This window comes from Euphorbia lathyris, chromosome 2 (assembly GCF_963576675.1).
Source record: "Euphorbia lathyris chromosome 2, ddEupLath1.1, whole genome shotgun sequence".
Classification (NCBI taxonomy): Eukaryota; Viridiplantae; Streptophyta; class Magnoliopsida; order Malpighiales; family Euphorbiaceae; genus Euphorbia; species Euphorbia lathyris.
The window spans coordinates 113,983,205-113,996,997 of record NC_088911.1 but is presented as its reverse complement, the minus strand read 5'-3'; the positions used below and the strand labels follow the sequence as shown (position 1 = coordinate 113,996,997).

The following is a 13,793-nucleotide window of genomic DNA, read 5'->3' as shown; positions in this document are numbered from 1 at the left end:
GTTGGGTTACAAGGTGAAACATCAATCAGATTGCGAGAATTGATTTTAATGAAACATTTGCTCCTATTACAAAAATGGTTATCGTTCGGATTTTCTTAGTAGTAGCTCATCAATGAGAACTACATTAGATATATATACACAACACATTCCTACATGACGATCTAGATGAAAATGTTTATATTCAATTACTTCATGGTTTTACGTCTCCCACGTCCGCCAAAGTTTATTGTTTGCATAAATATCTTTATGGTATTTGATAGGTGTCGTGGAATTGGTTCACTAAACTCTTCACTACATTAAAAGATATTGGGTTCATGCAATCATACACTGGCTGTTCTTTGTTCAATTATTCAAAACAGGAGTTGTGCTACATATTATTTACGTTGATGACATTGTTATTACCAGCTCTTCTTTTTCAGTAATAATAAAATTCAAGTCACATCTTATTATCAAATTTCATATGGAAGATTTGGGAGTTTTAAAGTACTTTCTTGGAATCCAAGTGGCTCGAGGCAAGGCAGGTTTATTTGTGTCTCAATAAAAATATGCTTTGGATATTATTACTGAGGCTGGTTTGCTTGGTGCTCGACTTATATCGACACCCATGGAAGAAAATCACAAGCTTACATCTACAAATGACATTGTTTTTTATAACCCAGAAATGTATAGACGTCTCGTTGGGCGTCTTATTTACTTGAATTTTACTCGGTCCAAGTTTTGCTATTCAGTTCACACCTTGGCCTAGTTTATAGGCGACCCACGAATCAAGCATTGAGATGTATCTTTGAGAGTTTTTGGTATTTGAAGGGTTGGCTGGCCAGTGCATATTCTTGCATGGGGAAAATAATTTCTAAATTTTATGTTTCTTTTTGTGATAGTGAATAGGTAAGTTGTCGTTTGACTCAGAGATTTTTAAAGTGTTATTTTTTTTTTCTAAGAGTGTCCCCTGTCCCTTGGAAAATGAAGAAACAACCCATTATTTTTTGTTCTTTTACTGAGGCCAAATATTAGTCTTTAACGAGTGCTACACGTGAATTGAAGCAGTTAAAATATTTTGTTGGTTTGTTTTGGCATCTTTCACACGAATCATAGACATCTCTTTCGTGATAGTCATGTTGCTCTTCAGATAACGACTAGTCTATTTTTTCATGAACGCACGAAACATATTGAAATTGACTGTCATTTTCAGTTGAGATGTTATTCATGATGGTACGATTGTTATATCTCATATTTGCACTGGTGCTCAATTAGCAGATATCTATAACAAAGATCTCAACTAATTTTAATTTCAGATTCTTCTAAACGAATTGGGTATTTGTGATATGCATGACCTAAATTGAGAGAGAGTATTAACGGATTCATAAATATTTATTCGTTGTATATTCCTTTTTGGTTTTAGTTTCCTTCCTATTTAATAAATATAAATTCGTTATATATTTGTTGTATATTCCATAAATATTTATTCGCTCTATATTCCTTTTTTGTTTTAGTTTCCTTTCTATTTTGTAGCTTTCTTTCTATCTTTTTATTTTTTTATTTATGAAGTTTTTTTGTACATTTTTTTTTTGTTTTTTTTCTTACTTTTTTAGTTATCTTTTCTACATTTTATAGCTTTTCTTTTTATATTCTCTTTTTATATATTTGATTTCTACCACGACTGTGAAACAATGGAATATGCTCCACAAAATTTAAATTAGACTAATATCATATGCGAATTCAAAATTTATAGCTTAAGCGGTTGAGAATCTTAATCATTCAAATAAATCTTAATTGATGTATAATTTAATTTTATTATATTTAAGGCATAACACATTTTAACCCCTAAATTAAAATTTCAAAGCTAATTAGGACCTTAAATTATCAAAATCATTAATTAAATTCCTAAACTAAGCAAAAAGCATCAATTGAGTTCTTATGCTATCCTAAAATCAGAAACTGTCACTATTTGTATGGACTGTAATGATTTCTATTTTGGTTTAAAATGGATTTAGAGAAGAGAGTCTAAAACTGTTCAACCGAATAATTTTTGATGAGGACTCAATTGATTATTTTTGTTTAGGATGAGGACTGAATTGATGATTTTTACTTAGTTTAGAGACCTGATTGATGATTTTGATAGTTTAAAGTCTTAATTGACTTTCAAGTTTTAGTTTGGGGATCCAAATGGATATTATACCTGTATTTAAAGACGGATATGATTGATTAAATAGAATTTTGGCTAATAAACATTTTCATCCTTTGTGATGTGACCATAGAGTTAGTATTGTTCACTTGAGAGTTTCACAAGTCAAAGGGCATTCCAGTTTGAATTTCATTTTCATAATCCAAATATTAAATAAAAAACAAATCAGAATTAAATTGTAAATAATGAACTCAAAATATTTGTTAATTCCACGCCATTCTGACATGGATGATTATATAACTAGATGTTACCTAATTTCTGTCTGCTTATTTCGTCTGTCTTTGTGGCCTCTTCTTCTTCTTCTTTCTCTCTCTGTCTGCACCTCTTCTAACTTGCAAAGTATAAAGCTTTCTTACATTGTAAAATCTAAAAAGGCTACCTTTGTTTTTATGTTACTCATCTAACGATCTTCACCCCAACTCAATTCCTGGATTTTCAATACTGCTTTTTCTTTGATCTTGGTGGATTGACCTAGCTCAATCGCACAGGGAATCAGTATTCAATCATATGGGCAGGCGCAGGGTTTATCTAATTTGATTTGATTTTGGGAATTTGGGGATTGGGGAAAAGAAGTGTCCTTTATGAAATGGGATCTTGCTACTCCAAGAGGAAGAGGGATGAGAATGGTTCAGTGGAGCAAAGTTCTGCTACATCAACAGCTTCTCCTAAGAGGGTTAAGTGGAAGAAGAAATCAGGTGGAGTTAGTGGGGGTGATGAAAGCTTATTGAATCATATTCCTGGCAGGATGTGCTCTAATGGTGTCTCCAAAATTGCCTGTCTATACACCCAACAAGGAAAGAAAGGCACTAACCAAGACGCCATGCTTGTTTGGGAGGTTAGTCATAGTCATGTCTCTCATGCTCATATCACATTGAAAATATTTCTAATTCATTAAGATAATCACATATCACAGTGTTCATAGCTTATTAATACCATTTTCAGTTGTAGATACTCCAGTTCTATATGTTCAAAACATTTTTTCCCCTAATTCCACACTGATGAAAGCAATGTTTATAAACTGGGTATGGAAAAATGCAGAATTCATGATCTGTGATTAGGCTTGTACAGCATATAAAACCATGGAATTGAAAAAAATTTGTGGAAAGGGGAAGATAATGCAATGCAAGAGTAGAGAAGGGCTATGGATTTGAGTTTGAGTAACTAAAGCTAGGGTCTTTTAGGTGGTTTAGCTACCCAATTCATTCCTAGGGATATATATTGTTTGTTTTTTTATTCTGGTATAGATGAATTGAGGGCTTGATTTGTCTGTTTTTCAAATAGAATTTCATCTCAAGAAGCGACACTGTGTTCTGTGGGGTTTTTGATGGTCATGGTCCTTATGGTCATATGGTTGCGAAGAGAGTTCGAGATTCCCTTCCACTTTTACTGTGTACACAATGGAAAGGTGGTTCCAATGATGAGGAGAGCAGCCATCATAAGGCTGAAAACACTCCTGAAAGCACAAATTCGGAGGAAACTGCATCTGCAAGTGTGGATAATGACTCCTATGACTCTTTGGAGGCAGAGCAGAATGAGAAATTCCCGGAGATGTTTCTGCCACTTAAAAAGACTATGCTGAAGGCCTTCAAGTTAATGGACAAGGAACTAAATTTGCATCCAACTATTGATTGCTTTTGCAGTGGATCAACTGCTGTGACCTTGATAAAGCAGGTATTTTGCTCTAGCTACATCCTTTAATTTATTTTTTACCATGCTTGCTTCACAAAAGATTTTCGTGCATTTATCTCTATAATTTTCCAATCTGGAGTAAAAATCCTGTTGGCAGCCCTTATTTTTTTCCTTACAAGGTTGGTTTCAATAAAGCTCACTGATGTTGCTTGGATCATTGAAAGATTTCATGCCAGATTGAACATGACATCCTTGGCGGTCCATTTTAGTTCGCGGCCCATAGGTTGCATTCTCCTAGATAACATAGGAGGCTAATATGCAGGCTTTGCTTGACACATAAATGAATTGGAATTATTGATTATGATTATTTATCTTACTATTTTCGCTTGCTTATTCATTAGTTTTTCTTTTTCTGTTTTCAATTCTAGATGTTTGATATTGAGTAGAAATGGGGATGGATTAGTTCATGATGTTTCGGAAAGGTAGTTGACTAAAAGATTGACCTTTCAAAATTGATATAAATTTTTATGATGTGAGCTTCATATCCAATCATGTGATGGCTAACTTGAAAATCCGTTTACTTAAGTCACATTTGGAAGTCAGTAGAGAACATTCCAAATCATCATGATGTGTCGACATGATGAAATAATTTTTTCTTTTCCTGCTTGATTGAAGTATATTGCATCTGTTGATTAAAGGTTTTGGATGCGGGTGAAGTCAATCAGGCTACAAAACAACATACATAATTCAAATCTCTAGGTTGTCTTGAAAATTTTAAGTTATTGTTAGCCCATGACAGCGAGCCTTAGGAGCGGCCTCTTGCTAAAAAATTGGCAGGGGAAGGTTTGCCCCCAATACACCCTTGTGGTGGGACCCCTCCCCGGACCCTCGCTTAGCAGGGACGCGTAGTGCACCGGCCGCCCTTTTTATTGTTAGCCCATGACACAGAATTGGGTGCCAAATCACTTGAGATTTTTTCTTTTACATGTCAATGCCATATTATTACAAATTTATGGTGTCAATGGCAAGAAATGTACTATACCAAAAAGTTACAAGAAAATACATTATGTAAAATTTGAATTGTGAAGATACAGTTCTTTTATACCTGTCTTTGTTTTCAGTCCCTCATTGTACTTTTTCTTATTTTTGAAAGTAACTGCATGATTTGTTCTTTCCTTGGCTAAAACCTTGTCATTACTGCGATGCAAATTATTTCTAGAGTTTGGATCTGCCTTCTGGTCATCATAGCTTCATTATCGAACTCGTGTTTGACTTCTTTAAAATTGAGCTGACATGCTTATATTATGTTCCATTTCTTATGTTCTTACTGAAAACAAAGTTAACTGAAATTATTTTGCTTTTCATGTGAATGCAACCTCAGTCTCACAATTGTACCTAATGAACTGTGGCTGTTCAGGGTGAGGATCTTATACTCGGAAATCTTGGCGACTCCAGAGCTGTCCTGGCAACCAGAGATGAAGATGACTCTTTGCATGCCATACAATTGACTGTGGATTTGAAGCCTGATCTGCCAAGTTTCTCTACCTCTCTCTCTCTCTCTCACACACACGTACACACACACACAGAGCACACGAGCACACACTTTCGAACCCACAAAAGATGCGTGTGGTGGATTCGGCATAAGTAGTTACATACAGAGCGTTTCGGCGATCTAGTATATTTGAAACTGCTTGATTAAAGTATTTATAGAGTTCTAAATTCTTGACTTCCAATATGTAGGGGAAGCTGCCAGGATCCAGCAATGTAAAGGAAGGGTTTTTGCACTGAAGGATGAGCCAGAGGTTGCACGTGTATGGTTGCCTAATAATGACTCACCTGGTTTGGCAATGGCTAGAGCATTCGGAGACTTCTGTTTGAAGGATTTTGGTCTAATTTCTGTACCAGATATTTATTATCGCCGCCTTACCAAGAGAGATGAATTCATCATTCTTGCTTCTGATGGTGTATGAACTTTTTCTTTACTCAAATTTCAGGGATATTTCTTCAAATTCATAGCCATTATATGCTGTTGCCATGTCATTTTCTACCAGGTTTGGGATGTCCTTTCAAATAAGGAGGCTGTTGATATTGTAGCGTCAGCTCCCGGTCGTGCTACAGCAGCTAGAGCTCTGGTAGATTGTGCAGTACGAGCATGGAGGCTTAAGTATCCTACTTCAAAGAACGATGATTGTGCTGTTGTGTGTCTCTTTCTTGAGCATGTATCTGAAGCTAACGGGGAGGTTGAAGAGTCAGTGGCGAAAGCGGAAGAAAATGCTGTAGAAGTAGCAACCGTGGATAATGCTGTTCTTAGTCATTCAGATACCATACGAGGAGGGTCTGACGAGATAGTTCCAATCAGTGAGTTAGCAGAGGAAAAAAAGCTTAGCTTAAGCAGCCAGAGCCAGTCAAAGAGGAGCCTTGCTGAGTGCATATCAAGTGCAGAGGATGACGAGTGGTCCGCCTTAGATGGTGTGACACGAGTTAACAGTCTACTAAGCCTTCCTAGGTTGTTAACTGGTGACAGAAGAACAGGGAGTTGGAGGAAGTGGCTATGAAATGAAATGAAATGCCCAAATGGCTTTTGATCTCTTAAACTTGGATGAAATTCATTTTGCAATTCGTTACCTTGAGCTGGTTATAGGGATACATATATGAGAATGGTGGCGCAATTGTGGCCGGAGTTTTGATGAGGTTAGTTGTATATTCAACCATAGATTTTGTTGAAATATGGGATTGTATAATCTACTTTTCTTTGTTGTGCACAGAATAATTCATGCTCACTGCACGTTTTTCGTTTTTCCCTTGTTTCTTTCATGGAATAAAATTTTGCCGATTAATGGGTTCGAGGTTGATCAGATAATCTTACTATGTTTTGCGAATCTTATCAAATAAATCATGTTTTTGGCATGCATAATGTAGTGTAGTTTCATGGTTTACATTTATATTGCACACCCACTGTATATGCACATCATATTTGGATAGTCCCATAAAGATCGAGTTGGATTACGTACATGGTAATACATGTTTCGCTATGTAAACTCTATAACTAAAGGATAAATTATAAACCTAAGAAATTCTATAAATAGTTAGAATTAAAGAAATTTGATGAAAGAAATAAAATAAAACAAAAATACAAAACACAAAATAAAATAAAATAAAATATGGATAACTATAACCCGTATTTGATCCAAAAAGTCCGATCCAAACCCATAATTAAGAATAGTATTAACAGAACATGCATGTTATCTATTACTTTGAATTATTGAACTTTTTCTCTCAATTTAATATTTATTAGTACATGAAAATGGGTGAATAATCGAAAAACTTTAGAGTATTTTAAAAGTACATGGACCCTGATGACCATATAAATTTGGTCATTCACCGTTAGATCTAGGCGGATTAAATATAAGCCTTAGGATATTTTGAATCTCCACCTTAGAATTTTAATCCACCTAGATCTAACGGTGAATGATCAAATTTACGTGGTTGTCAGGGTCCATGTGAACGCAACTGTTTGATGAAAGTAATACATTCAACGAATCAATTAATGTTATACGTATATATTTTTTTCTTTATACCAATCATATCTCATATAGTGATATCCAAAAGAAGGTTTACTAGAGAAATACAGTAAAATTTCTGATAAATAATTTGTATATTAAGGATATTGCGTATTTATTTATTTATTTATTTTTCTTGTGGGTAATATTCGCTTATACAATAAATTATAGGGAAAATTATAAAACTGGGTCAAATGGGAGGCCAATTTACATATTTAATCCATTTACTAATCCTACTACATATCTAGACTGATTTTGTGTGACTTTTCCATAATACCCCTAACCTTCCCACTTCCACCACTCGCGAATCGCCGCTCCCCCTATCTCCTTGGTTATGCGAAAAGTTGCTCCTGCATTAATGATTTCAAGACTTTTGATCTTCCTTTCTTCATTTAAATTGCATGAAATCTGCACCATTTAGTCAAAATCACAATGAATTTCTCTTTTTCCTTTCTTCATCTCTTGATTCTACAACTCCCCAACCCTAGAAAACGAAGCCATGGTTTTTCATCTTCCTGTTCGTTGCTTGGTTTCTTTCTTCTTGTTACCATCAAAGAAATGGTTTTTCTACGTTATTTCCTTCGTTCTTCTCATGTTATCATATTGTTATTGTCGCTTTTGGGGGTGAAATGGGCGAAAAATGTAAGTATCTGTTTTTTTCTGCCTTTTTTTCATGAATTCACTTCGCAATCGATGGTTTCGCTAAGCTTTGCGAAGAGAACGAGCCTGGAAAGTGACGATCTACTTCGTTAATCGATGATTTCACGAAGATATGCGAAAAGAAAGCGTCTGAAACGTATGGATCTACCTCGCGAATCGATTAGTTCGCGAAGTCTGCGAATAGATCCTCACGTTTCAGACCTCGCAGACTTCGCGAAAGCATCGATATGCGACGTAGATAGTCACGTTTCTGACCTCGCAAACTTTGCGAAAGCATCGATATGCGAAGTAAAACCCTGCACATTTACATTCGCATGCTTCGCTAATCTTCATTTCGCGAAGCCAAAATCGTCTTTTTCCCTGCCTAACACGATTAATTTTTTCCGTAGATGGTTGAATACGTAATATCCCTTTCTGGAAGGCGGCGTATTGGGCTGCAGGGGAGATGATTTTCCTTCCTGTATAGGGATGAACTTCCCCAAGACTGACACATTCACTCCTAAAGTGGTTGGTTAGGAGAGGTTTTGTCAATCTTGGGGTGCACCATGGGACACGTCCATCCCATGGTGCCAATCTTCAAAGTGGACCTAACTTAATCCGGTACCAATCTTGAATCGGATGAGTAATCTTGGTGTGCACCGTGGGACACGTCCATCCCAAAAGGTCTGGAAGTCCAGACCTTTTGGAATGGATGTGTCTCATGGTGCCCACCAAGATTACTCATCTGTTTCAAGATTGGTACCGGATTAGTTAGGTTCACTTTGAAATGATTCGTTAGTAGAGTTCATTGTGGCAATCTTGTTGAAAATTTTGATAATGTTATGATTTGAATGTTGTTATTGTGGCAATCTTCTTGTAAATTTTGATAATGCTATGATTTTAATGTTAGCATCCGTTGTTGTTTGCCATTTTTTGTTATATACCACTTCGCGAATTAGCTTCAAGTCATATCCAGCATTCGCATATGCGAACTAAATTCATCAAACAAAACAAACTTCAGCTTCGCAGGCTTCGCATATGCGAACTAAAGTCATTAAGTAAATCCAAACATTAGCTTCGCAGGCTTCGCATATGGTCGAATATGCGAAGTCAGACGGGATAGGGCGAGCCGCGCGTAAATATTGAGGGTATTATGAGAAAGTCACACAAAATCAGTCTAGATATGTAGTAGGATTAGTAAATGGGTTAAATATATAAATGAGCCTCCCATTTGACCCAGTTTTGTAATTTTCCCTAAATTATACGTAACTTAATTATCAAATATATTTATTGGATTGGAAAAAAAATGGATCATGGAGTTTCTTCGACCTAAGATTCATTAGCCCGAATATTATCTGTACTAAATATTTCAATATAGGATCCACGATTAGGAAATACAAAGCACCTTTTCTGTTGCTCGGCACTTAATTCTTATATATAAAATGGAAATATTTGATATGAGTTGAATATAATTCATGCGTAAGGGAAATGGATCTGATATAGTTCATGCGTAAGGAAAATGGATCGGATATAAGAAAAATGGATCTGATATAGGTTAAATGAGTAATAGGTTTTAGGTCTATTTGATGGCTATAATTAGACGTTCTTTGATAAAACTAAAAATTAAGGTCTGAAAAAATAAATACTAATTTTAAGTGTTTAATATTATAAGCACCGAAAGTATTAAATAAACTGTTTGATAAATACAAAAAGTAAGCACCGAATACATTTTTTTTTTTGAAGCAAATAGATATTCATTCCTTAAACCGAATCAACAAAAATAGTGTCCTGCAACCAAACCGGAGCAGAAAAAGATATGAACTCGCTAGCATTGGACAGGGCATGTCGTGCAACAACATGAGCACCCCTGTTCGCTAGGCGTGGAGAAAAAGACACTGTATAATCGTGTCGACTACTTAACAAAAACTTACAATCCTGGATAATTGACCCATAAACAGACAAGTTTGGATCGACAGATTTGACGCTATTAACCACAATCAAAGAGTCACTTTCAAACATAACATTAATACAGTTAAGATAAACACACCATTGCAAGGCATCTCGGAGGGCTAACGCTTCAGCCTCCCTAATGTCGTCGATTAGTGGGACTAGGCGGCTACGATAAGCCATGAAAGAGCCGTTGGAAGATCTAAGTAAAGCTCCCACCCCACTACGGAACTCAGCTTTGAAGGAAGCCGCGTCACAGTTACATTTGACAAAGCCCAAGGGGGGACGAGACCAACTAATATTTTGTACCTGTGCCGTTGCTGTCGGTTGACCGTGATGGTGGACATCAAAGTCGGCATCTGCGATTGGCGCTGGCCGGTGCGGGCGGTTGCTGTTTGCATCGGCGGAAATAGCGATGGGCAGCAGGCGCGACGGAACAGAGCGGGCATGATCATCAGCGTTCGCCTGAGGAGTAGGGGGTGACCGGTTGAGCAAGGTGGCAGCAGCGAGGTGGTCCGCTGAGGGCGGAGAAAAAAGGCGGACAACATTGGCGGCGGCGGCATAATCGGCGCCACCCACGGGTTCAGCAGCATGTGGATGGTTCTTCAATTGAGACTGACGCCAAGCAGCAAGGTAATTACCCGCAAAGGAGATCGCCGTTTCCGGTAATTGGACTTTGCTCTCCCACACTATTTGATTTCTTTGGTTCCAAATTACCCAAAGCGTCATCGCCACCTTGGTTATGACTTCCTGGTCATTGGACAGTAGTACCTGCAAAATAGAACCCGTTAGATAATCAGGTTGGAATACATCCATATTGATCCCAGATAGTTTCCAACATTCCTGGGCGTATACACAATCCACAAAGAGGTGATGATCATGCTCAGTATCAGTATGACAAAAAGGACACTGTGTTGGGATTGATAACCCCCTCCCTGTCAGTCTATGTCTAGTAGCCACACAACCCGAGGCCAACTTCCATACAAACATTCTGACCTTAGTTGATAATTTTTAACTTAAACTTTTAGATTAAATATTTGACTTATCAAAATAAGTGATTTTTAACTTAATGGAATAATTTAAGTGGTTAAAAAATTACAGTAGTGCTAAACTTATTCAATTAAGTGAACTTTAAATTTATCAAGCATGACCTTAGAGAAAGAGATGTATATAGCTTCCATCATCCCTCTCCCAGCACCTCATTCTCTTTTGTCTCAACGGTGCTCTTAGTTCGTAGATCTATCGAATTTTCTCCCTATTAATCTCGACAGAGTTGATTCGTGACCAGTAATACGAAAATCGTGGTTTCTATTCTTCCGTTGTTCTTCCATTGGAATCAACTCAATTAATTTTTGCGCTATAAGAGGTAACCCGATAACCCATATCTATATTCGTTTATATATGTGATAAACCGTCATTAGTATCAGAGCCACATATCTCTTGTTTTGTCAGTTTTGATCCACGGATATGAAGAAAAACGTAGTTTTTTCATGCTAAGATTAATATATGTATTAGATCCGTGTTTATTGGGCATGTATATGTGTTTTTCAGATTGTTTTTTTGTGTGTGAAAATCAGCATTAGAATTGAATAGAATAGTATATATTTACAATTTAGGGTTTTCTGATCCGGAATTGTGCAAATTCTAATCTCAACCAAGATTGTGTGTGCCTCAAACCATAGTTTATGTTCATCGTATGGACAAATAGACTTACCAATATGATCAAAGACCCCCAAAACCCCAGTTCAGAACAAGTTCTAGAGGCAACAGACGACTGAAAGGTGGCGTATGGCCCCATACGCCACCTATGGGCTTCACATGCCTATAATTAAGCGTTCCACTATGTGTTGCGCGTGTGGCGAATGCGCCAACCATGTCATGACACGTGGCAATTAGTTGCCAATCCACGTGTGCAACATGGCCTGCGTGGGGTGACTTGTGGTTGTCGTTTGGCCTCTAATTTTTTCCAGACCAAAATTTTATAATTTTTCTGATTTTTTAGTGTATTTTGTGTAATATTAGGACATGCAGAATATTTATTTTTTTATTTTTAAAATATTCTAAAATCATTTTAAATTAAAAGAAAATATTTTTTAATCATCGAGAAATTATGAAACTTTTTATAAAAATTCTAGAATAACTGAAATATTTTTTGGAAGATTTTATATAGATTGAAAATGTGCTTTTGATTAATATGTTAGTTATTTGTATTTGTATAATTAACAATGCATGTGATTTTGCATAGGCATGTATTATAAATCACCTAAATTAGCTCGCTTTCCACATCAGTTAGTTATGTTGAAGAACTTATTAAGGAAAGTTGATCATTACAAATTGGATAGAAGGATCAAATAGGATTAATTTTGATGAAACTTGAATTGATTAAATGTGTTTTGATCAATAAATGATATTCATATACGTACATGAATCTTTTGATTATTTATAAAAGATATTTGTATACGTAAGTTAATCTTTTAATTATTAATAATATGTTACGATAATTAGAAAAATAATTCATTTCTTTTTATATTGCTCGTTTTTCGTTAATAGTTAGCATAAGTGCGAAACTTGGAAAAGGAAATGAAAAATTGTAAAATGGAACATACTGTCAGTTGCGATAATTTTGAAATAATAAGTGTTTCTAAATAACACAAAATGTAAAAGTTGATGTAGTAGAGCGCATTTAGGCCGATGATCTCGCCATAGGGCAAGATCAAAGATTTTTTCTTCAATACATTGAAGAAATCTATTCAAGCACCATTGCCCATGCACTTGTTAATTTTGTGCTGAATGAAAAGTAAAAAATCATTATGAACGAGTAGTATAATTTGATTTGTGAATTGAGCAATTAATGAGTTACAACTTCGTTGGCCTGTCTTGCATGACATTTAATCCATGATCGTGCCTCATGTTGAACTTGATATCGCACAATAAATGATCACTTTGAGATTATGATTAGGTTCTCAAAATTGATACACGAGATAACTATTTAAGTTGTGGAAGCGAGATTAGGTTAAAGAAGAGAAGAACATGTTTGAAAATGAGAATGGGGAAGGAAGATGATGAGTTCGAGAATGAGATTGATAAAAAGAAGAACGATTCCAAGAGTGAGCTAAATAGCGATGATGAATTTGATTATGAAGAGGATGCGTTCGAGAATGAGATTGATAAAGAGAAGAACAATTCTGAGAATGAGCTAGATAGTGATGATGAATTTGATTATGACAAGGACGCGTTTGGGAATGTCAAATGGAACCAATGTTAAATTATTGTTTAGTTTCCTATTCCTTTTCATTTATGCTTTAGACTATTTTAACTCTCTTTTGTTATTTTGTCTTATTATTTTTAATTGTGTTTTATGTAATTTTACTCTTTAGGATTAGAGGTGTAAAAATTCATCTTTTTAAAAGATGTAACAACTTTTTTTTTATCATCATATATATCATCAAATCAATTTCGGTTTTCTCTTTTTGAAAGTTAAAATGTATACCTATGAATTGGAGATTTTGCAATTTCTTCCGGTTCTAGCTTGTAAAATTAGAGGTTTTCAACTTCTTCAAATTTAACTTAAAATTCTTTATTAGTTTAAGGTCAAAACCTTGCTCTATTTACTTTCCCTCAACCCTGCATCAGAACTCTTATACCCCTATGTTTTTAAAGAGTATCTTACTCCCTAAGTATTCTATTTTTTCTCTCAATATTGGGATGTGAATTGAGCTAATAAAAGAGAAGAAATGAATGTAGAAATGAATAAAAAGAAAAAGAAATTGTTGGAGCAGCTTTTCAATACTTGCACTCAATTCTGCATGAAGAACATTGCACTCCATCACTTCATC

General features: G+C 35.6%; 1 protein-coding gene across 1 annotated transcript; it reads left to right on the top strand.

Annotated features, from left to right (window-relative positions):
* The first annotated feature begins 2,408 nt into the window (after positions 1-2,408).
* Positions 2,409-6,661, top strand: LOC136219541 (probable protein phosphatase 2C 6). The gene is made up of 5 exons (XM_066006976.1): positions 2,409-3,017; positions 3,464-3,853; positions 5,229-5,346; positions 5,552-5,775; positions 5,863-6,661. Exons 1-5 carry the CDS (start codon positions 2,769-2,771, stop codon positions 6,364-6,366), a joined length of 1,485 nt encoding a protein of 494 aa, XP_065863048.1. The 5' UTR covers positions 2,409-2,768; the 3' UTR covers positions 6,367-6,661.
* The last annotated feature ends 7,132 nt before the right edge of the window (positions 6,662-13,793 follow it).

Bases quoted from the DNA above. Each gene is read 5' to 3' on its own strand.
- LOC136219541 (XM_066006976.1), top strand. From the start codon at position 2,769: ATGGGATCTTGCTACTCCAAGAGGAAGAGGGATGAGAATGGTTCAGTG. The intron at 3,854-5,228 runs GTATTTTGCTCT...GTGGCTGTTCAG, and splicing joins CTGTGACCTTGATAAAGCAG to GGTGAGGATCTTATACTCGG. The intron at 5,347-5,551 runs GTTTCTCTACCT...TCCAATATGTAG, and splicing joins TTTGAAGCCTGATCTGCCAA to GGGAAGCTGCCAGGATCCAG.